At 41.4% G+C, this 24170-nt stretch overlaps 2 protein-coding genes across 2 annotated transcripts; one reads left to right on the top strand and one right to left on the bottom strand.

The window, feature by feature from the left end:
* The first annotated feature begins 184 nt into the window (after positions 1-184).
* On the top strand, positions 185-17142 carry tmc6b (transmembrane channel-like 6b). Its single transcript, XM_020104929.2, has 21 exons — positions 185-314; positions 4301-4479; positions 5214-5344; positions 6062-6220; positions 7660-7821; positions 7928-8036; positions 8134-8218; positions 9742-9999; positions 10362-10576; positions 10671-10815; positions 11141-11296; positions 12186-12370; positions 12857-12944; positions 13093-13190; positions 13674-13769; positions 13860-13935; positions 14205-14338; positions 15352-15528; positions 15686-15764; positions 16281-16367; positions 16493-17142. The coding sequence occupies exons 2-21, from the start codon at positions 4424-4426 to the stop codon at positions 16505-16507; spliced, it is 2511 nt and encodes an 836-aa protein (XP_019960488.2). The 5' UTR covers positions 185-314; positions 4301-4423; the 3' UTR covers positions 16508-17142.
* Positions 17143-17373: 231 nt separating this feature from the next.
* Positions 17374-23942, bottom strand: notum1b (notum, palmitoleoyl-protein carboxylesterase b). Its single transcript, XM_069530612.1, has 11 exons — positions 23141-23942; positions 21925-21977; positions 21719-21814; positions 21040-21100; positions 20271-20329; positions 19595-19697; positions 19305-19496; positions 19124-19221; positions 18864-19011; positions 18701-18748; positions 17374-18242 (listed from the first exon to the last, which is right to left on the bottom strand). Exons 1-11 carry the CDS (start codon positions 23530-23532, stop codon positions 17900-17902), a joined length of 1593 nt encoding a protein of 530 aa, XP_069386713.1. The 5' UTR covers positions 23533-23942; the 3' UTR covers positions 17374-17899.
* Positions 23943-24170: the final 228 nt, after the last annotated feature.

Here is a 24170-nt window from a genome sequence, read left to right as displayed (position 1 = left end):
GAACAAGTTTGAAGGACTTGAATAGGACTGTGCCATGTACCAAATCTGTACGGGTGTCAAATAAACGCCACCTCAGTGTCACTATGTGATGCTGCAGGTGCTAATCGTTCCTTTATTCAAGAGTGCAGCTAACATTTATATTTTAGGAACATTTACATATTCTAACAGTGACTGTATCATGTGACCGAAACCTCAGCTGTTGTCGTGGCTGCTTGGTCTTTACCGTACACCCCTCTGAGAAAGTGGTTCGTCCCGCGGTCTCCGGCGGAGCGTGTATTGTGACAAAGTGAGAGAGAAGAGGATCAACTGAGCTGGTGAGTGAGCGTCGTGTACCTGTGTGTGTCCAACATGTCTGACTTTTCCTCTGGGTTTACAACTCATCACACCAACTGTCCGCTCCGAGGGCGACGTGTGTCAGCTCGAGAGACAGGGGGACACGTCTGAAGTCCGCCGCCGCCTGTCAATGAGCTCCAGAGAAATGTTTTCAAGAGTTGGACCGTGTCAGTGTGTTGTTTGTCTCTGAGTCCACAGTTTGTCTTTGTGTCGGTTGAGCGAGCTTTGTTTAATAAGTACAGACTGTGAAGACCAGCCCAAATGTCCTCACAACGTCAATCATTCCTGGGAGCGATAAAGTTCTGTCTGTCTGTCTTTCTGTCTGTCTGTCTTTCTATCTGTATGTCTGTCTGTCTTTCTATCTGTATGTCTGTCTGTCTGTCTTTCTATCTGTATGTCTCTCTGTCTGTCTGTCTGTCTTTCTATCTGTCTGTCTCTCTGTCTGTCTGTCTTTCTATCTGTCTGTCTCTCTGTCTGTCTGTCTCTCTATCTTTCATGTCCTCACATTGATGGTTTTGAACCAAAATTAACCCTCATAACTATAGAAAGACATGCACATGCACACACATAAACACATACATAAATGTGTGTATATGTATGTGCGTGTGCATGTCTTTTCTTTGTATGTATGTTTACATGTTTATATATGTGTGTGTTTGTTTTATATATAAATATATATGTGTGTGTGTGAGTATGTATGTAAGTATGTATTTGTGTGTGTACAAACACACAAATACATACTTACATACATGTGTGTTTATTTTGGGCCCATCTATCTATATAACTTTCTAAATACATAGATATAAAGAGAGATAGATGTTTCTGTGTCATAGCACACATGATTCCAGTGTCTGTGATGTTGGCAGCAGCAAACCTGTAATTTTATGTGCTGTTTTTCTGAATGAAGGCAGAGTGGCATGCAGTGTGATGGCCCTCAGTAACACTGTAGTTGTGTACGTGTATACATAATAGAAACAGCAATTGGAAGCAGCTCTCCTCTTGCTTGGTTTCATTCCTCCTGTTAGAAGTGCTCTATTTTGATCCGTTTTCTCTGCCTGCTTTTTTCTTCCTTTGCACTAAAGTACTGACTTCCAGGTTTTCATCTCTCTTCCTCCCCTCTCTGCCATACCAACATTTCCCTGGGATTCAACACTGATGCTTATCTGGGGTACTGAAATACTTGCTCCGGTGCCGTGTGTGTTTACTGTGGCATTGTGCCTCCCTGATCCCTCTGTTGGCTTTTGTCAGCACAGTGGGGACTGTTTGCCTTTCAGTAGTTGAGAGCTGTTAGGGGTGGACAGATTCTTGCACACCCGTATTCTTTGACCTCATATCTACTGATAACCGCCTTCTCCTTCATCCCTTTTGTCAACACTGCCTCACTCCACCTGTGATGTTGAAGCCAGTGTTATCTTTGTGACTTCAATATACTAATCCTCTAGACATCATGTAGCTCTACTCTGATTTTGTCCCAAACGTCATATTTGCTCTTTTGAAGCAAAAATGTTTTCCTCAATGAACTTTAAGTGACCCAACTTAAACCCACACAGAAACGCTCTATTCTCTTATCCCCTGCTTTGTTTCCCAGCATATTTTATTTGGCAGTCACGCAGCTCAACTCTGACCCCTGGTCCAGCTATGTTGAGCATTTGTCCCCCTCCCACAATCTCATCCCCTGCCTGTACAGTCTCTGAGGACTGCCTCAGTTTTAGTTATCTAATATTCAGACATCAAGATAAGACACAAAGCACGGCTGAACACTCACTGTCATAAAGAGAAGGACTTGCGACGCCAGGTGTGTGCAGTGTTGCGTTAACATTTTGCACAAAAAGATATTGACTTAAAGGATTAAATGGAAAAGGAAACAGACACTAAAGGAAATTGTAATTCGACCTTTGAATCTCCGGGTGATGAGTAAAGAAGAAGCAGATGTGTGCAGTAGATTGTTCAGTATAAGAAGGCCTGGAAATATTGAGCTCAAGAGAAGGATTTAAGGTTCATGTTGGCAGAATGACATATTTAAGTTATGTCGTCAGTGTGTTGGCTGATGTTCAGAGCTGCGCCCTGCTTTAAGTATGCTGCTGATATCATATTCACTCAGGACCAGAACCAGAAGGACCTCCACCCTGAGTAAAAAATCCAGGTCTCCAGTGTCTAAAACACACACACACTGTGATGCGTGTATAATCCTTACAATATGCTCTCATTGTTGCTATTCCGTCAGCAAACTCTGCACACTCACAGTAAACAGAATCATCCAGTTTGTACCTGTGATGTAGCGGATGTCTTTATCTTGGGTTTCTTGCAGTGACTATGAGTGGATACTGTGTGAAACTGGTGTCCTAGAAAAACTGAGCTTGTTAGTGGTGAAGGAACAGATCAGTTTAAAGGGGATTTTTCTGATTAACCCAGAATGAGACAAACTCTTTCATATGCAGTTTGAAGGTTAGTTGACTGTTGAACATTTAGTTTAGCTGTTTGATCACTGGGTTTCTGTGGGATCGATAAGCTGCAGCTCTGCTTAGAAGTACGTATACAGGGGAAACACCCGCAGCACTGGAGGTACAAGGCTTTAAACTACAAAGATGGTTCTTGTTATCCTTTTATCAACAAGTTCAACACATGTTTTCAATTCGACGAGATACATTGGCACTGACGTTTTCTGTTGTGGGAGCATGCAAACAGGAAGTGCTTACAGCATTCATTGAAACTTAAGCAGATATTAAAACATACTCTGTGGTTAGACCAGTTCTCCATCTCTGGAAACATTTTAATTTCATTTTTCAGGCTTTTTAGAGAAGCTGCTTCTTGATCCAATAGATATCCAGTTCAGATAATTTAGACTAATCCAGTGTTACTGAACAGTAAATGGTCATAATTCACTACCGTTGTTTATTGTCTCTCTAAATAATTGCTTATGCTAAAACACTAATAGAAGTTTATGAAGTTTATTTTTTAGTTATTTTATTTTATTGGAAAAGTGCTGATTGATCAACAGAGAAAATACTGTAGATGAGCCAGAGTTAGCTGTATAGGCTCATTTTCATCTATTGTCCCCAGCCTGTTCTTATTAGGCTTGAAAGGTTAGTGTCATATTATATCCTCTCATCCACACCTCTTACCTATCAAGTATATAGATATAAGTATAAAGATCATGTGGGTTTTTTTTGTTGCAGCTTTGATTATCCACCGTCAAGACTGTGTTGGACAAATTTTATTAAGAGGTTTTATTAGTCACTAATGGATATCTGGATTCAATTGTCCTGAATGCCAAACACTCATCTAATTCCTTGTTTTATGGCTTTTGTGATTATGTTTTAAAACCTCTCGCTTTGATGAAAGTTTTATATGCAGTTGATGCCCATAATTGAGGGCAGATTTTCAGAGCAAAATTAATTAAAAATGCACACAAACACAAGAAGCAGCACGCTTCCTCGAAATCTTGCATATGACACAGCGCTTGTCACAATGCATTGCTCTGTCTCTGTCTATGAATATTCATCTCACTGGTGACACTGCACCCTCTGACTCTGACCACAGTCCCCATCACAAGGAGTAACGCAGTGGATGGATTCTGGAAAAAATTACGTAATTCCTCATGACACGACAACTTCCTGACAGAAATGGTCACATCTCATTTTCAGTAAAGGCCACTAAATGTTAACTGCATGAAAAAGATGCAAAAAGTGTTAAACAGAGCTTTTCTTTCTTTATGTGAGGGTTGGTGGTAATTATACATTTTTATCCTTACTAAAATAAATGTTGCATAGTGTAAACAAGACCTCAGGCTGGAATTGCCACAGTCCATTGTCATGTATACAATCCTCTAGGATTGTTTCCTCAAAATGCCGTGGAGGACAAGCAGTGACATGACCAGTGCGTTCAAATTCCAAAGAAAGTCAGCTTGGCATGTTTTTTTTCCTTCTAACTTGCTCATTACCCTGACTTTTCCCCGCCCCTTTCTCAGGTAGAGAAAACACCATGGTGGGAGTGCCGCTCTGAGCAGGTGAGGGTGTGATCCCTCAGCAATTCGAAACTGACGTCCGCACAGATCACGACTGTCTGGGAGGGGGAAGAAGGAAAAAGAAGAATGGCTCGAAATGTTAACTTCGACCTGAACCACCCTCTCATGGAAGCTGGACTGGAGTAAGTGTCAAAGTTCGCATCTGCCCTGTTTTTCCAGTTTTTTCTTAGTTTGGCTGTTGTCAGCTGTCGGCTTACCTCGCACTGCTTGTGAAGGCGGAGAGAAGAGCAGACAGCGTGAACAGACACTGAACGAGAGGGCAGATCAGAATGGAAACTTTCCCAAAGGCTTCCATCCATGTGTTTTCTATTCTTTTCAAAGTGACCAACTTCTAACTACCACACCATTGTCTCCATAGAAAGGACGCACATGTTTATGTGTGTTTGCGGTTGGCTCCTGTGTGAGTGAATGTTTCCACTTGAAAACAGGAGTGATTGGCTTCTGTGTGTAACTTCCTGTGCTATCTTTGTAAAAGTGCTAAGTCAAAAGGAACTGGATTTACTGTGTTTTTCTCTGCTTGCTGTAAGACAGAAACAGTCGAAGCAGTTGGCTTTGGTTTGTAGATAACACAGGAAGAAGATCACACTGAAGGCAATCTTTGAAAAGCTTTACTGTTCACAATTGAATGAAAATGACTTCATACACTCTTCTTGGATTGTTTGGTTGCTGTTTCCTCCCATGAGATAATTTGCACCATTGTGTTTGATCTGTAGTATATCTGTAGTGTTGTCAGTGACCCACGATAAACAGAGCACCGTGGATCTGTATTGAAGTTCCTCTTTGAATCGAGCTGAGCCCCTATCCTCCTATTTCCTGTCATGGCAACTGTCTTCATGTCCGTTTGTCCTCCCGTCAGGAGTCCAGTTGATGAGGAAGGTGTTCATGACTTGTTCAACCAGCTGATAGCAGAGCAGAGCCAGAATGGAGGAATGTCTGATGCTTACGAGCTCCAGCAGCTGCAGAGACAACTGGACGACGAGGGTCGAGGTACTGTGCGTTTTTAAAAGCGCACACAGATGTGTATGTGCATGTCTGCCTGTGAAGCATGTCAAGGGCTGGGTTTATATGAGAACTGGGGGTTATGGGATTCTAATGTGAATAAAACATAAGATGGGTGGGTTTCCACAGCTGGTCTCATTTTGGATCCCGGTCAGCAATGTACTCTGATTCATTCCTCCGACATTGAGAAATCTGACAAATTTCTATCTCTCCCTATACTCGTTCTTAAAAAAACAAAACAAACATTTTATATACTATCTCATCTCATTTCCAGGATGAAGGTACAGTTTGTGAACACAAGGCTAAGAGGGATTAGAGAGGATTCACATTCCATGGATTTGATACTGGATTTCAATTTGCTGAAATGCTGTCAAACCTGGTCCCTACATAGGAAAAGATATTTGGGAAATTGTTTATAGTCGTATTGTGATTTGGTTTAAATGTCCCATTTTGCTCTCTAAATCCACACAATATTTAAGTACTAAATGTTTTGAGTAAAATAAAAAGTAAATCCCTCTCTGTATTATATTAGTTCACCATGGTCATATTTTTGTATCTAAATATCACCTGAAACAGCCTGTGGTCATTCTCAATAAAAACGGGTTAATCATATAGTCAGATTTTAAACATGTTGTTAGTTTTTTCAGCAGTAGCAATAATTGTCATGTGTTTCAGTTTTTTTCTTATTTTCTTTTGATTCCACAGATACTGTGTCCCACCTGTCCAGCCCTGGACATGATCACGGGGAAAGGAGGCCAAGAGGAAGAGAGGTTGAATGGGCAGATGATGAAAGGATAGACCCCGGCGAACGCTGGTCCTCCGCCACCTTGAAGATCCTGTCGTCCATGCCCAGTCGCACCATCGGTGGGTCCTGCCGAAATTAAAAGATTATGCAGAGAGAGGATAAACAAAACCACTGTGATTTCTGTAGCAGAGGTTATACTTCATGTCCTGCCTCCTTCATACTCTTCTCAGGCGCCACCCTTGCCTAAATGTTCTGGAACATCTGCCCGGTGTTGTGAACAGGTCTGACCCAGACAATCTCCCGCTACATTAACACACATGCTTAACATGTGAAAGACAAACCCCGGAAAATGTCCGGACCAACTTTTTTGACCTTTTCTGGAGTTCAAATCGCTTTCAATATCTCAAGTTCACTGATAGTTTGAGAACATTTTTACCAGCTCAGATGTGTTGAAACTTATTCAAAGCTCAGCAAAAAGTGGCTGCTGGGAAGAAGGCTGTTATAGTTCCTGAAAAATTTACATATTTGCCACACAAAGTTTCATTGCATTAAGGCTGTTTGTGACTAGATAATTGAAAGTCATTTTTATAGAACTTTATTTAACCACCACAGTAACTTACTATGTCTCAGCCTCAGTGGAACATTAACATTCAACCCTGACCTGTTGAGCTGTAAAAACAGACTTGTTTCTGTCCAGCAGTTTCATGGGGAAGACGTTTGTGTGTGACCTTCCTGTCAGTATCTGTGGCGTGTCAGGTGCTCTATGGCTGATTTCTTCAGCTGTGCCACATGATATATTTGCTGGTTTGACTTTCAACATCAGAAACATAAGAAGGAGAGATAACTGTTTATTTTTCAGTGCTACCCGTCTGTTCACAGCCACATAAAATCATTTAAGTCTACATGGTAGTGTGCTCCCTGGTCAAAATGATTTTCCTGTTTAAACTTTCTGCGTCACTCTGAACAACTTTGTTGCATCTCTGTTCTTAAGGCTACGTTTTTATTTGAAAACATTTTCAAATTAAAATTGGACACAGAAGCATTTGGCACTGTCTCAGTTTTAATCCCCATTCCAAAATGCCCCAGAACAGAGCCTGACAAAACAATGAAGTATACATTGTGACAGCAATGACCCAATTAGCAAATGGTTGTGAGTGTTCACATCATTCTTTCAAAACATTTCCGCCTCTGCTTGTCCAGACTAGAAAACTGCTCCGGAGTGTTCAAACTAAAAAGGAGCATTTCTATACTTCTCTATTTGAGTACCTCTAGATTTCCAGAGTCGGGAGGACACCAGGCGTACCTGTAGCAGAGTTGATGCAATTGCAAACAAATTCCTAGTTGGATGTAGCAATTGCTGATGCAGATCTGGCATATTTTTGTCATGATGGGCTCATTGCATTCCAAACTGTGGAGAGACTAGAGATAGAGATGACGAATCCTGAAGCAATGTTTGCTGAACTCAGTTACACTTTAAGTCTTTGTTTTTAACAAGCGGCAAAACTATTCCCAATTGCTGATCCCATCTCTGACCCATCTGACCCCTTCTCTTTGTCAGGCCGCAGCAGGGGAGCCATCATTTCTCAGTATTACAACAGGACCATGCAGCTGCGGAGACGCAAGCAGAGCCGACCTTCCATCCGGGACTTTTCACGCTCTGCCAGGCCGAGCATACGAGGCTACGGCATGGAGGACAGCACTGACGCAGAGGGCGCAGGAGGTTAGGAGCTTCACCGGCTACAATTAAATTGTTCAGACGTAAACACATTTACTGCATTTGTGGGTCACTTCACTTATCACACTCTCTATGTCTGTATGTTTTCCAGTGACTAAAAGGGAACGTTTGGTGAACAACCTGCAGAACCTTTCAGTTAACGACAGAGTGCGGATGCTCCGAGCGATGCCGCTCAGTGTGGCTGAGAAGAGTGAACTCAGGTTCAAAGGCTTCTTGTTCTCATTATTCATATTTAGATTAAATCTGTTTTTTTAATCTATCCGTCTAAATCCCTCTTTTTCTCACCTCTGTCTACAGGAGGTTAGCATTACAAAAGGAGAGACGCACATTTTCTGAAAGTCAAATCCCCTGTTGTAGTCGACTCAAATATTACATCATAATAGTAAGTTATACCACCAGCAACGTTTGTCTGTGTTCTACTTCCTGTATTTATTTTGCCACACCTTCTTGGATCAAGCAAGTTTACTAAAGAGTTGTTCCTTTTAGTGACAGTTGACACATTCAAATCACCCTCTGCCTCTTCTACTTCTGTTTTTCTTCCTTTTGTTTGTCCCTGAAAAAGATCTAATACAGGAAATCAATGATAGACAGTGGCTTATGGCTGAATTAACCTAGTTAATGTTAGTGAGGCAACACATGGTCACACGTATGCAAACGGAAGTGAATATCAAGGGTCAAAGTTCAAAGAAGTGGAACTCCACATCAAGCCTGGCTGTGATGTAACTTCTGTTTTATTTACCTTCTCGCTCACAAAGACATATGTGTGAGCTGGCCCTAATTCAGGGAAGCGGGGGCAGATGCAGGGCCGAGGCCAAAGGCACTGACCCCAGCTGAAATCTGATTTCCTGGATGTGGCGCTGGTCTGTCAGCAGTCTTTTTTTAAAATAAACTAATCACTTACTAACAATAAATGTGACAAATTGTTAAGGTTTTTTATTTATAAGCTGTTTTGAAGAACACAGTGTGCTTAAAATGTTTCAATCATATGGGATTTAGCTCAAAGCTATAGAGCTAACTGTAAACAAGGAATGATTTAAATGTTCACATTACTGAATCAGGAAATATTTAGGATGTTGGACATATAATCAGCTCTTCTGTGTAAACTGTGGCCCAGATGAGTTTCATTGGAGCGAGATGAAATGATAGAACATTGCTAAACAACAACAACAAAATACCATAACAGTAGTATAGGGTGTGTGACTCTCACAGTAAACCTCTGTCCAGTAGCCAGAGTCATGCTGCCGCCCACTTCATTTGATTGTAGAGATTAACTGACCGTTGGCTGGTTGATGACCGGGCTTTTCTCTTTATTCCCAGAGGGAACGCTGTGCTTATTTCATTATGTGTTCTCAGTGTTATATGTGATAATCACGTCAATTGTCTATACATACAATCATAATAGTTTCTGTATTGTAAAACATTGTTGAAGAAATGTATACTTACACTGTGCTCAAATGGTAGATACACAGGAACACAGACGGCAGATCTAAAAGCTGTAAATGAGTGTAGGGGGGTATTTCCTGTAGGTGTTGTTATCAAGCAAGTGTAATCTCTTTGTTGCCCACACAAATACCTCAGACTCACAAAAGCTTTACAACAAATACGTGTACACTGGAATTCTGCTGCTAAACTTTGTGAGGCATTTTTTACCAAACACTTCTTTTTCTTCTTCACTAAATATATATATATACACATACATATATTCCTATTGTCATTAGAATTAGTATTATTATACCTAAATCAATACCGTTTGTATTCTTTAAATTATTGTCTGTTGTTTATGATAGCACCTGTATACAATCTGTTGTACTCTTGTGCAAATACAAGTACACTATATATATATAGATATATATCTATATATATATACCATTTCCTCCACTGTTTTCCCACTCTGTCTCTCCCCAGGCTATGAGACAGGGCTGGTACAGCTGGCTATCCTTCCTGCACTCCCTCCAGCCATGGCATGTGGCGCTCAAGAGAGTGAGCGGGCGCTTTGGCACAGGAGTTCTCTCATTCTTCCTGTTCCTCAAGACCCTACTCTTCTTCAACCTCTTCCTGTTCCTATTGATGGGTGTGTTCATGGTGCTGCCTCAGGCAGTGCATCCTCCAGTGCTACTGTCTGTCAGTCGCTCCTTCTCTGGACTGGAGCTCCTCACTGGGGCAGTAAGTAGTGTGCTGTGGTGACATATAGTTTCAAAACCTCTCTCATGCTACAAAGCCCCAGACATTCTTGATGTCACAGAGAACTAGGACCATATGAATGGAAACAATGACAACATCAAATGAAAAGAAGATTAAAGAAGAAAAAGAAAAGATTTCATTCCTTGGAGGAGAAGGTGGAAAACAATTTAATTATTTTATATATAAGATGACATTTTTTAGTTATACAAAGCAGAGCATTTTATATATCCTAAAACATGTCTGGAGGAGATCTTTGGATCTAACAATGTCACTTAGGTAAATAATCATATTCATTTGATAATTGTATGTATATTATATTTTCTGTCCATGTCATTTTGTCTCAGGGCTATTTCTCAGACACAGTGATGTACTATGGGTACTACTGTAACTACACCATGCGTGAACACTGCAGGGATGATGGTGGAGGGCAGAATATCTCTGTTGTGTCCAATGGCACCTCGCTGAACTGTGTGAAGCATCTGTCCTACAACATGCCTCTTGCATACTTCTTCACAATAGTAGTGGCCTTCTTCATCACATGTATCATCCTTGTGTACAGGTAAGAGAAGCTTAAACTCTTGAACACAAACTACATCAATATTATACGGTATCAAAAATCTGTTGCATCCTTTTAATGTGCAACTTCCCAACAGCATGTCCAAGTCGTTTGGTCAGAGCTTCAGAATTGACAAATCTCACAGTATCCTGGCTGTGAAGGTTTTCTGCTCCTGGGACTTTAAAGTCATCAAGAAAACATCCGTCAAACTCATGTCGGAGAATATCTGCACCCAGCTCAAGGTACATGGTACACACACACACACACACACACACACACACACAAAACTCTGAATCTTCTCATTATGATGACTGTGTCAGCACCTAGTGTCGGCCACGCCACCGTCAAGCATTAACAAAATGCATAAGTGTGATTCTAACATTGGGTCAATGCTCAAAATGGTTCCCACAGAGATATAGGTACAAGCACACATCCTTCCCTCACTTTGTTTTCCACTCTGTCACATGATTTACAGGAATGTGATAATCTAAAGCATTCTTCTCTGTCTTTGTCCCTCCTTCAAAATATCCTTATCCTCTCTCTCCCCTTCCTTTTCTCTCTCTCCAGGAGCTGTTAGCAGAGGTGAACCATAAACATGTCAAGAACACTTTGTGCCAGAAGCTGTGTAGACTGATGGTTCACTGTCTGGCATGGGCTATCTGCATAGCAAGCACCACTGCCTGTGTGCTCGGCATTTACTTCTTCTCTGATTTCATGCACCAGGTGAGGCACTTTCACCAGTCTGTCACTTGGTAACTAAACATCAACTCACTGGGAATAAAAAAAAGGATTTTCTGTCAGTAACAGTGCATTGTTGCTCCAAGAGAAGAACTCCCTGCTGTTACTTTTGACCATCACTGCTCCTCATTTATAATTCTGTGTATTCTGTTGCCAATCGTCTGACTGCACAGTCGACAATCTGCCTGCGCAGTCGACAATCTGCCTGCTGTTTACACTGGCAGACACACGCCCAGTTTACATGACTGGTCACATGATATACATTTTCAGTGGCACATTCATCTTCATTGATCTCAAATCATTTTGCTTCTGTTTCTGGACTGAACGCAGTCCTGGTCTGTTAAAATCGAGATGCACTGTTGTATGACTGATACAAAGCTAAATCGCTCTTGTGGACGGAGGTTGTTTTTCTGTTGACGTAGACTAAGACAGCTGTGCAGTAAATTGCCTCTTTAACGAAAAACCTCAGTATCCCTGTCTGCTTGTTGGTGTGGTTTCTAGCAGCAAAACAACAAAAAGAAGTGGACAGATTACCATGAAACTTGGTGTGAGGATGTGGGTCACAGAAGAACCCGTTAAATTTGGTTTGCAGAGCAATTCATGAATCTGGATGGAAAAAATCAGGCATATTTAGAGATTGAAATCAAGGGGACTGTTGGACCTCGGTGGTGGTAAGATCTCCATTGGGACTGTTTATATTTCATATCTGAAAGTTTCTGCTGCCTCCTAGTGGCGGTATCAAAAACCTGCTGGCCCATAAAAGGAGCAGCTGGTAGATGAGGGAACAAGCTGTAGAAACACTAAAGAAAAAACATCATCTAAGTACACACTGAGATTTCGCTGCATTTTCTGTTTTTGTCTCTTTTCCCCACAGGACCGCCAGGAAAGAGCTCGTAGTCCAATCACCAGCAAGAACACGTTGTTGAATGAGGCCAGCCTGTTGGCTCTGCCCGTGGTGGTGTCGCTCATCAACCTGCTGCTGCCCGGCTTGTTCAACCTCGCGGCCTGGATGGAGGACTATCAATCACCTTCTGTATGCACATATGTCGCCATTGGCAGGTACAAGCAACGAAACTGTATGGAAAAGCACAGAGTTAAATTTGAGACGCAAGAAAATGCAGAGCTGTTAAGCAGTTTTCAGACATGAAAATGTCTGAACTATTGGGTCTGGACTCTCTCTGGAGTTTACCTTTCATAAAAGAATGCAGCAGGAGATTCAAAGCTCAGTTCACAACAGGGAAATCTTGGCGCAGGAGGAAGGACATAACGTATAAATTCCACTGTGGAATTTCTACACCAGCATCTTATCATCAAAAGCTCTAGAATCTTGTCTTTCCAAGTTGACATCTTCTACCTGTATGACACCTCTTTTTCATCATGAGATATTTGTATTCTTTTTATTTTCTTAGTTTTCTCCTTTGGTTTTAAAAATGCCATGTCCACTTGTTTGCAGTGAATTACTCATAATGTCAGGAGATTATTTGGAGTTCAGTGCATGTTTGAGATGTCATTGTTAAAATGTATTTTGCTGGCTGTGTTTTTTAGGAACTTGATGTTAAAAGTGAGTATTCTTGGCGTCCTCTGTTACCACTGGCTGGGTCGGGTGGCCACTGACTCTCAAAATGATCATAAGGTAATATTAATGATTAGACACCATTCTCACTTTCACACCTTTATGCTCACAGCTGCATCAAGGAATATTTTTCTAATCTTACTTGTTTGAGTTTCTGTTTCAGTGTGATACTTAATGACTGATTCTGTGCTCTGTCTTGACACATCAGTGCTGGGAGAGTTTTGTTGGCCAGGAGCTTTATCGCTTCCTGCTGATGGACTTCATCTTCACTCTGCTGGACACGTTGTTAGGAGAGTTTATGTGGAGGTGGGTCAATGCATCAATTAGCTCTTTGAATATATTTCTCTTCCTCAGACTAAGTTTTTTCTTATTAGAGCCTTCACGTTATGGAATTTACTGCTCACTATACTCTGACTTGAATTTATAGCTTCTTTAATATCCCAACTTTAAACTTTTTTTGTTTTGTCTATCTATTTTATCCTTCTACTTTTCTCTGCTCATGTTACTTGGAGTGACTCTCTGCTTGTCTGGTATTATTTCCACTTTATAACATTGTTAAGAAACGTGCTATATAGATAAAGTTTTTTATTACAGAATAAAAGACATATATGTATTGTCTTTGTTGCAGAAGTTTCTCACAGTTTAAATTTTTTTTTTTTTTTATTCAATAACCTATGGGACAGTAAAACTTGCACTTCAAATTTCTCTGTAGTTATTTCTCTGTTGTTTTCTATCGTTTCTTAACTGTTCTGTGTTAATCCATTTTATGTCTCCTCCTGATCTCTGCAGGTTGTTTTCTACGAAGGTGCTGAACAGAAGGAGGAAACCAGTTTTTGATATCGCCAGGAATGTCCTTGAACTCATCTATGGACAGACTTTAGCCTGGTGCGAAACTTACAGTTAAGATGTTCTCACAGCAGAGCTGAGTGAATCAAATTGTTTCTGAGTTACAACGATGAACATTGTGTTTTTCAGGTTGGGAGTTCTCTTCACTCCTCTCCTGCCTGCAGTGCAGATTCTCAAACTCCTGCTGCTCTTCTACATTAAAAAGGTATTTCAACTAAAAGTTTTCAATTAAAAAGCACAAAATAAAAACAGACATTTTCCAAAAGATAAGAAAGGTTTGGATTGTTAAGTTTTATAACAGTCATTTTTTTAAATGTTGTGGTTACAATTATTATCTGTAGTAAAGTGCCGAAGATGAACCCAACATTTATAACCTCTAAATGACCTAATGTTGCTAATGTCTGTTATTTAATTAATGCTTTCCCCAATGCATGCTTTCACAAACAGCCTGATGTTGTCGTTGTTTTCCCACAGAGCAGTGTGATGATGAACTGTCAGGCTCCCAGGAAACCGTATAGAGTCAGCCAGATGACCACCATCTTCATCACCCTCCTCTGCTTCCCCTCCTTCCTCGGTGCCTCTGTGTGTGTCACATACACCATGTGGAGGTACCTGCACTGTTTGTCTTTGTCAAAAAGACACGACATTCATTTATATTAAGTCACTGTGGACTAGATCGTAATCACTTAAACATTTATCGCACCCCTTCATCTAAATTTTAGTTCATGTGAAAACAAGTCTGCTCACTCATCTCAGTGAAGCCACAGTGTTGAGTTATTAGGGACACTAACCTTAAATGCAGTTCAGCTCCACTTTTACCAAAATTCAATATAACTGAATCTGACATGGCACTGTGTTGTCCAACCAAACTCCAGATCTAGATTATGTTGTTACATTAACATTGTATTGATACCATTGTTACTGTTCCTTAAGCTGTTTTCAGACATGAACTGTCAGGACAATTGGGTCCACATATTTTCCAGTTTGCCTTTCACACATGAAGAACACAGCAGGAGATTGTGGGGATCAGATGTGTTCAGAACAACAGGAAAATAACCAGAACATTCAGACGAGGGGTGTCATCTGGGAGGAGCATAGAGGAGGGAGGACATGACGTAGAAATTCACTGGGAATTTTTCTGACATTGCGTTTCATTTCATCCTGCTGCTTTCTCGCATGAGCCCACTACCTCGGACATTCTTTAGATGATTACTTGGGGTGGGCAATAAAATTCTCGGAAAATGTCTGGAGCAACTTACTCAGACATTTGCATTCTCACATGCAGCCCTTAATTATAATTTTAGGAGAATGTCTAGAGTTCGGTGCATGTTCTAAAGCAGGATAAGATTCCAGAATTGTGAGACCTCATTGCACTATAAAAATCTGATACAATTTTTGAATTTTGAATAAAGCACCAACACTAACTACTAAACTAAAAGTCTCTCGCAATGATTTAGAACACTGCTTAAGTTATGCATCATAACTATACTTCAGGGTTTTCCTGTTCGTGACATAATTCTGGGGATTAATGAATGAACAGCACTGTGTGACTGGTTCTTTTTGTGACATGAGAATAGAGACTTTCCAAAGTACAATCTCTATATGTGTCTTTTGTCCTCAGTATCAGGCCGTCCTCCTCCTGCGGCCCATTCCGTGGACTCCAAACAATGTTCCAGGCGGGGAAACGCTGGGTGGAAGAACTGGAAAAAGATAATCCCAATTTGTCCGTGCTGGCCAGGGCTCACTCTTACTTGGTGGAAAACCCTCTCTTCCTGTTTGTGGGGGCAGGAATCTTTCTGTGAGCGCACACACACAGACACACAGACACACACACACAAAGCTGCAGTAGCTCTAGTGTGTTTTATTCATTATCAAACTGTATTATGCACTGCCTTATCATTAAGATCAGTGTTGGTTGTCCCACTCTAATCAACTCTATCCTTTGTGTCCGTCAGGATCATCATCTACTTCCACAGTCAGGTGGTGGGGGGTCAAAGGAAGATCATCAGTTTACTACAGGAGCAGATAGAGAATGTAAGACAAGTCAAGTCAGATTTATTTCTGTAGCATGTTAAAAACAACAGGAGCTGAGCCAGAGTGCTTTACAATCACAAGGAAGAAAAAAATGATACAAGTGTGGATTAAAAGAAAGAGAAAAACAGAGACAGATATGATAAAAAAAATAGAGACATCAGCAGAATCAAGCTGAATTAAAAGCAAGATTAAAAAAGTAGGTTTTGCAATTTCAATAGTATTAAATATATTATGAATATCTTTTTAAATGTAACAAATTTAGAATTAGCAAGTTGCACATGATCTATTGATTGAAAGGAGTTTTTGAGAGGACGATCTAAGTGACCTGGCGGCAAAGTTTGACATCAGGAGATCAGTGATATGATCAGAGGCAAGACCACTAAGAGCTTTGTAGACAAATAGTAGTATTTTCAAACCATTGTAAGACAGGACCTACATAATTTAGAACAGACTGAAGTGAAAAGTGTTTTCCTGTTTTTGACATGTCTGATTTTTGTCTTCATTCTCTCTGTTCAGGAGGGAGAGGATAAAAAGTTCCTCATCACTCGCCTCCAGTCCATCCATGAGCAGAGACGAATGCCCACTCAAAGACTCTCAAGTCAGGTGAGTCTGTGCTGCTCTTTTGCTCGTCTTAGCTTTAGCGTCTCGTTCGTTCCTCTTGTCTGAAGCTACGTTGCACATCTGTAAACTCAACTTTTACTTACATGCAGTTTTTCTTTCTTTTCCAGGACTCTTCATGTTGAGACAGCTGCGTCTGGTAAAATCTTACACCCATGGGAATATAACTGGAATATTATCAGAAAGGAGCCAAAATCTGATATATTATATGTTTGGTGGTTTTTAAATATTTTTTTTAATATTTTTACTGGCTGCAGTATTTTAGCGGAGGAACAAACAAATCGAAAGCAATAAAGCTGTCTGCTTCGTAAGCAGACCATTCGTAAGGACATTAGCTGTGCATGACTATCGACAGATAGTTAGACTACTAAAGAGGAACTGAGAACAGACAGAATCAGAGGTAGCACATTAGAGGAAGAAAAAACCTGTGTTTGCAGTTGTTTTTTTGTTTTTTAAGTTTTAAAACTCAAACTAAGCTGCTGTATAGTTATGAAAATCTTTAAACTGATATCGTCCGTTTAAAAAGATTTGAATCATCTCTTGTAGAAGCACTTTTATACTGACTGTGAACATTTTTTTATCCCTTTGATTTTTTATAAATAACATTTTGTCAGTGTCCATGTTGTAGTTGAGCTTGTTGTTGTGGGTGTGAGAATACAAACTGTAAATGTTTTTTTATTTTGTGTATGGATTCGTTTTTCTAGGGTGATAACTGCAACTGTATAGTCTAACTTTTCAAATTAAATTATCTTTTATGAAATTGGTGTGTATTTGCATTTTTAGTACATATGTAAAGTGTGGACCCTGCGACAGCAAAGGAAATGATTAGCTACGAACTCGACAGGCTGTATGAACATGATATGTACTGTTAGCATACAGGATTTCTTTTTTTTTTTTACAAACATGCACATAAAAAAATGTACATTACACCAAATGTATGTTACATAAAATATATTTTCAGTTGAAAAATAAATACACAAGCGCCTTGAAGTAGCCTGAAGAAGAATAATACCTCTTTGTACCTTTTATTTGTAAATATTACCCATTAAATTATTTTTTCAAAATGAGAAAAAGCAGCATATTTGGTGGAGGGTAGAAACAGCAGCACCACAGATGGATTTCTGATGGTGATTTTTAGAGATGACAGAAGAAAGCACCCAATCCTCACAACACAAACTGAGAGGTGTTTTCAGTCCGGTGCCTCCCCAACGAAAATCATCAGACTATTTCAGATTATTACCATGGGCTTCATCTGCATATACACATCATGATTTTACATTACACACACACACACACACACACACTGTGCCCAGGTTTCATTGTATCTGGTTACACCTCACAATAATGGCATATCTATGTGTTTAAAACTCATGAGGCACTTGAGAGTTTTTGAGGTGCTCAGTTTTTCAAATGCTGAGTCAATTTAATTTGTAGTTTGGAAGAACTGACAGTTTTCTCATCAGAGTTTTGCTTGTGTCTTCCATTTATGTTCAGTCCTTTTCCTCGTGTGGCCTTGCTCAGTTCCCATTGTTTAGAATTCCCAGCAGCCTCCTGGGGTCCATGCCCTGCTGCTGAGCCATCTTCTGCACATCGAAGCCCATGTGCTTCAGGAACTGGATCACGCTCATCTCCTGCCCAGTCAGCTGGTCCCGGATGGTCGGGCAGGTCGGGTTACAGTGAGGCCACGGGCAACTGTCGATCAGATGCTGGGGGCAACCCCTCAGGGGCGGGGTCTTGTGCCTGTGGTGGCTATGGTTGCCATGGCTACTGTTCATGTGGAGGTTGTCCTGGAGGCTGCGGTCCCAGCAGTGGAGGGCACGGGGCAGGGAGGTGCCCTTTACCTGAATGTCCATCCAGTAACTGGTGTGGGGGGGGGGCACAGTCGCAGAGGGTCAATGATCGATGAGACAGAAACAGGAGATACTGATGTTTGACACTTTCAAAATGCTGTAGAAATAATCCACATTATCACTGTATGAATGTTTTTACACTTATTTCCATGACACTTGGTAGAAGGATGCAGGATGGGTCGGGGAAGAACCAGGATGCAGGAAACGTTTTTATCAACATTTTCAGTTTTCCAAGGAAATAAATATTTAGACATTTAAGGACTGTTTGGTCTTGGAGGCAGAATGTACTCTACTCAGTGACTTCTGGCTGCTTGATTGTGCCAAACCTGGACTTAACCATCTGTTATTTTATCTATAGATTGTGTTTCATTTCAATTTTATTAAAAGACTCTTCACTCCATTCATTAATCTGACCTGCTCTGTGAATAGAATCAATAGCAGACTGTTATTATAGTTTTATTCACTCACCTTCTGGTAATGAGCTCATGAGACAAGCAGGCCGGAGCAAACATCGCCCTGCCAATCAAAACGCAGAACCACACATTCAACAAAAGCACCTTTATTGAATGTTCTCTTGTGTGTGCGTATGTGTGTGTTTGTGTATCTGAGTGTGTTTGTGTGTCAGTCTTACGGCACTTCCCGCAGCGTGCTCCTCAGCTCCTGCCCCAGGGTCTCTATGTACCTCCACTGGCCCTCGTGGACGGGTTGTCCCGTCAGGTGGATGTTGTCGACAGTCAGCTGGGCCTCATCAAACAGCCACTGCACCACGAACACTGGGCCTGGACAGGAGAGTGGACGACTCTGCGGGTCAGACTTTCTATAACTCACCAGCTTTCGTCTTTAATGTCTGTGTCGGCCTTATGGAGAAGTTCAGGGTGATTTCTCACTCACTTTTTAACGAGGGGTAAACTTTATATCCAAAGAAACAGTTCCACTCCTCTCCAACATGGGCCTGTCTGCAGCTTTCAGGCACCAGTCCGCCCCAGTACCTGCACAAGCATAAAGTGTCACTACATGCATCCTGACCTCCTCAGTCCATCCGTCAGTCTGTCCATCCGTCACGTCCTCTTACCTGACACCTCTCTTTATGGCCTCGGTGGGGGCACAGCTGATGGTGTCCAGGCATTCTGTGAATTTGTACTGTTTGTTGTCCAGGAACCATCCGGAGTCAGCAAGGCCCCTCACCTGCACCTCTGTGTAGCCCTGTGACTGCAGCTGCTCAGCAACATGGTCCACGTTCAGCAGGACCCCTGTGCCGCCCGCACTAGTGACAGGAGGAGTGTGGTTAGACTGAGGTTGGAGAGGTGCACCTGAGCAGTTATCTTTGGTAACAACACACACAGTAGTACATTCAGGACTGACCTGCTTCCTGCCAGAAGGAGAACCTTGGCGTTGTCCAGACCTTTTGTCAGCAGCTCGTTCACCACCTCCTTTATGATCAGTGACCCCATGAACGCATAGTCACCTGTCAGGGAAAATTATGGATTTATCAGAATATAATCAAAAACCAGTAATTAGTAATATAACATATGATTTCTCACTCAGCTGAAAACTTAAAAGTGAGATGACACAACTAAGAGGAATTAAATCTGACAACCCAAAATAAAAATGTTTTCATAATGGATATAAATATTGATTCATCGAAATGGGATCTGACTGAAAAAAAACTAAATAAATAAAAATAATTCAACTACACATTTTAAATGTATTTTTTTTATATTTTGCTTGATTTAATGGAGAATGTAAGGCAGATGCAATAATGTGGGCTGGTACCTGCATAATATGTGTGTGTTATGTTATTCGTTAACTTTTTGAAGTATCCAAAAAAACACTTCATATGATATTTCAGTAAGAAATTATAGAGGAAGTTGGTTCTGATGAATTAGATTTGTTTTATCTCCAACTCTTCTATGTATTCGCCCTTTTTCTCTTCCTTTAAATTTCCAAGACATTTATGATTATTTCAATAGATCTCTACGACCAGAGCCAGACGAGCTCCCACACTGAGTCACGTGTTATCTCATTTACTGTGTCTTACTGTGATGTGTCTTTGGGGTGGCTCCGCTCCACACGTCACTGGAGCAGTATGGGATGAACCTGCAGGAGAGAGACAGCAACACAGACAACGTGGAATCAGATAAAGTCAAATATAAAGTGTACAACTCAGCTGTGTGACGGTAGACATATAAATGTGTTAGAAGATAAAAAGGATAGGACTGTGTATCTTTCGTTTTCTGACAATAATAAGTTGCTGCTGCAACAAAACTACTTTTTTTTTGTATGGATGGATGATGAATAACAAATCAACACCAGTAGAGCTACCATTATTAATTTTAAACATAAACCATTAACAGTTCAAATTTAGTAAAAGCAAAGAAATGGTAGCTTTACTACTCGCTCTGTAGAGTGCAAAATTATTCATGCATTAACCTTTTAAAGTTTTTAAATGCAATATTCCCTCTGTCCAATAATAAATACGTTACTACTCTTCTATTTATTCATTACATATCTTTAGCTATAAAGCTCTGTAGTGTAACACAGCAATCACAATGTTCACATGAGAATCACAAATTGGAAATAGTCATATAAAGCACTAGTATGTGAAAAAATGTAAATAATATATAAACATAAACACTTAACATTAATATCAGCCAATAAGATGACAGACATGTGATACTATCCCATGTATGTGCACCCTACACTCCTATCACTACAGTAAGTGGAGAAGACTTGAATGTAGTTGAGAAAACTTAGCAGAACACAGGAGAGTATTAACTCTAAACTGAAGAGGAGATGAAAGCTCTTACACCATGTTGGCGTTCCACCAGTGTGGGTTTTCTTCTGGCTGAGGAGACAGAATTCCTGTTCCTGTGGAATACACACACGAGATCTAACATTACATTTCACTTTCTGCACAAATGTCCTCATCACAGAGTCAAAAACCCAAAGTAAAAGTAAGAAGGGGTTAAATGCTGAAGGCTACTTGTTAAAATTCACAGACCTTGAAGTGTGTGTATCAGTGTATGTGTATGTGCGTGTGTGTGTGTGTTTCCCTGTGGTAAACAAGTCATTAAGTTTCTCTGCTCTGGTCAGCAATTACATGCAGCCATTGAAGAGCTGTGCGGCTGCTGCCCTGGCCACCAGTGTAAAGTGTACACAGAGAGGGAGCTGAAGGCCAAGAGTCATAAAAAAACAAGGGGTTCCCTGATGGACGGAGGGAAAAGAACCAGAGAGTCTGACTTTAAAAGATTAACGCAAACTCAGCTTAAAAGGAAACATAAATAGGTCTATGAATCTCCTTCATTCAGGGGAAGTTTCTTTTTTCCAGAGGAAGGCAAAATGCCTGCGGGGGCTGTGAGGAGATTTTTCAAAAGCTGCACAAATGTGTAACACTTTCATGTGCGTTTCTGCATATGACACAGAGTGCCGCGATTGTGCAAGAAATAATAATAATAATATTATAATAATAAGTTTTTGCTTTGTTACCTGTCCTGGTTTGTGGCCACTCGGTGGAGCTCATCAGTCTCCTCATGGTCTCATACCTGCTGACACAGGTCTGCCTGTTGAAACAGTACCATCCACCTGAACAACAAACACACACACACACACAGGAGCTTGTTAACAGGTTACGCACAGTTGTCTGTCACTGTGTTGAGCACTGTGTGTTGTTCAGTATCGGCTTTATTTCTCACCCTCTAAAAACAGCAGCCACCTCTTGCTTCCTTTCGACTCCTTGATGTAGTACCTGCATGAGAACACCACAACAAGTCACTGAATGTGTTTGTGTGTGTGTGTGTGTGTGTGTGTGTCGTGCATCACACAGATATATACATAACAAGCACATCAGAGGTGCTGTGATTGGGATGCTACATTTGATGCTGACAGAAAGATTCGGGCTCTGATCACATTACTAAACACCTCTGAGCTCTAATTGCTTATTAAAAAACACGAGAAGAGATAAGTTAGAATGCTGTTGGCAGAACACACAGTTGAACACTCACAGCAATGACAGCTTGGGTGAGATAGTAGATCTTCTCATTGACACTATCACAATGGTTCATTTCATTTGTGATTTCAGTGTGTGATAATTAAAACATAATTGGGAATCAAGTGTTTGATTCAAAAAGTAATATTAGTCTATTTATTGCTGGTGAAGAAGAATACTGAGGAGCAAGTGATGCAGATGTTTAAGATCATACTAGACAACCAAAAAATAAACTACTCATTGAATATGGGCACTCAGACAATAGGCACATTTGGGACTCTACACCCCAATAATACTCCTCTCGCATGATATAATAAAACTGGGTTCTTGCAGTGATGGGCCAGTTTATTTTGAAGTAGTTCCCTCCTTGTTGTATTGTAGCTGCTGGGAATAACAACAGAAATCAGTCAAAGCTACACTGACTTGAATAATGTGCGGATGTCTGAAGAGAGATGTTTGCGTTACGCATTAGTCTTTGCGCTTTGGCCGCACTCTGCACATCCATCAAGTGGACTAAACAAGCACAATTATTAAGGATCTTTAATGATTCATGTCAAACACTTTTTAAGTTCTCAGAGAATTGTTGTGTTTTAAGTATTAGACCGAACAACTTTGGTCCATCCATAAAAGAAGTCATCTCTGCTGGGAAGAAAAGTGCGCATGGTCCCTCTCACGCAGTCTCTAGCTCAGCGGCAGTGCGCACTACGCGCTCTCTCTTTGATCTGAGCTTTTGATCCAGTGTGGTCACAGCGGAGGGACACAGTGGACTTAGTGACAAAGGTGGCATGTTTGGTGTGAAGAAGCGCAATTAAGTATCTAGGTAACGCTTCCGTGGGTTTATCCCAAAAAATCTCCACTATAGGCTACAATGACAGCTGACAGGGATTGTAAATGACATTTATGTTTTAGGTTTAGACACTTACCCTGCAGGCGACCCGTCATTGCACGTCACAGACGCATTCTTCAAAAAGTGCAGCTTCATGTCTTGCTCCAGTTTCTGCGCAGAGCACGGGTACAGCGACTGCGCCAAGTTCTTAATCTGCACCATGAAGTTATCCATGTTCCCCTCCACGGCTGTAAAGTCTAAAGGGAAGCTCTCTGCTCCTTCCACCCGCTCCCTGTGCGTATGAGCCGGCTGCTGCTGCTGCTGCTGCTGAAGCTGTTGCTGCTGTTGCACCCGCCGAGTCTGCGCTCGGCCGCCGCGCACTCTCCTCGCCTCCACCGGTGCGCTCAAGTGGAGGAGGAGTAGCAGGAGGCTGCAGGAGCGCACCGCGGACAGACCGGCAAAGCCTCTCACTACACAACGGCCCTGCATCTCTATTACTGGAAAACTTCTCTCGAGTGTGTGCGAGGGGTCTGGATCAAACACAGCATGTCCTAGGAATCGATGGAGAGGTGGGGAGTTGTTTGAAAACGCACGGACGCCTCTTGGAAACGATCGCTCACGCAAGGTGTGCTGAAAGACGGCAGGTCGAAGTTCTCCATGGTGCCTCGACGTGTTGACAGCTTTTTTTTTATTCAACCCAAATGAAGCTCCTGCATTATTTCAAGTCCCAAAATTGTCTATGCCTCATCCAGTATTTATGCGTCATTACGCACGCGTAAATCCGCCTTAAACCCGGTTTCACCAGCGCAGTGGTCGACCTGTTGACTCTGGGTTGAGGTCCTCACGAGCTGCGGACTAAGAAGGGACTTTATTTGAAGAGCCCCCCCCCCCCACACACACACACCCTCCTCCCTGCCCCGTGCTTCTCACTCTCGCGGGCCAATCGTTATTATCGTTGGCTGATGCTCCTGGTGGGGCGTCGGTCTCTCACCAAGAGCGCGCGTATGCCTGGCACGCCCCTCCGCTCGGTTCGCTCACACACTCGATCCCTTTGATGTTGAGCTCATCATATGACCACGCTGCCTTTGAAGTGTCTGTGGTTGAATGTGGTGTGAGGGGAAAGTCGC

This window comes from Paralichthys olivaceus, chromosome 8 (genome assembly GCF_024713975.1).
Source record: "Paralichthys olivaceus isolate ysfri-2021 chromosome 8, ASM2471397v2, whole genome shotgun sequence".
Classification (NCBI taxonomy): Eukaryota; Metazoa; Chordata; class Actinopteri; order Pleuronectiformes; family Paralichthyidae; genus Paralichthys; species Paralichthys olivaceus.
This window is presented reverse-complemented; position numbering and strand designations above follow the sequence as displayed.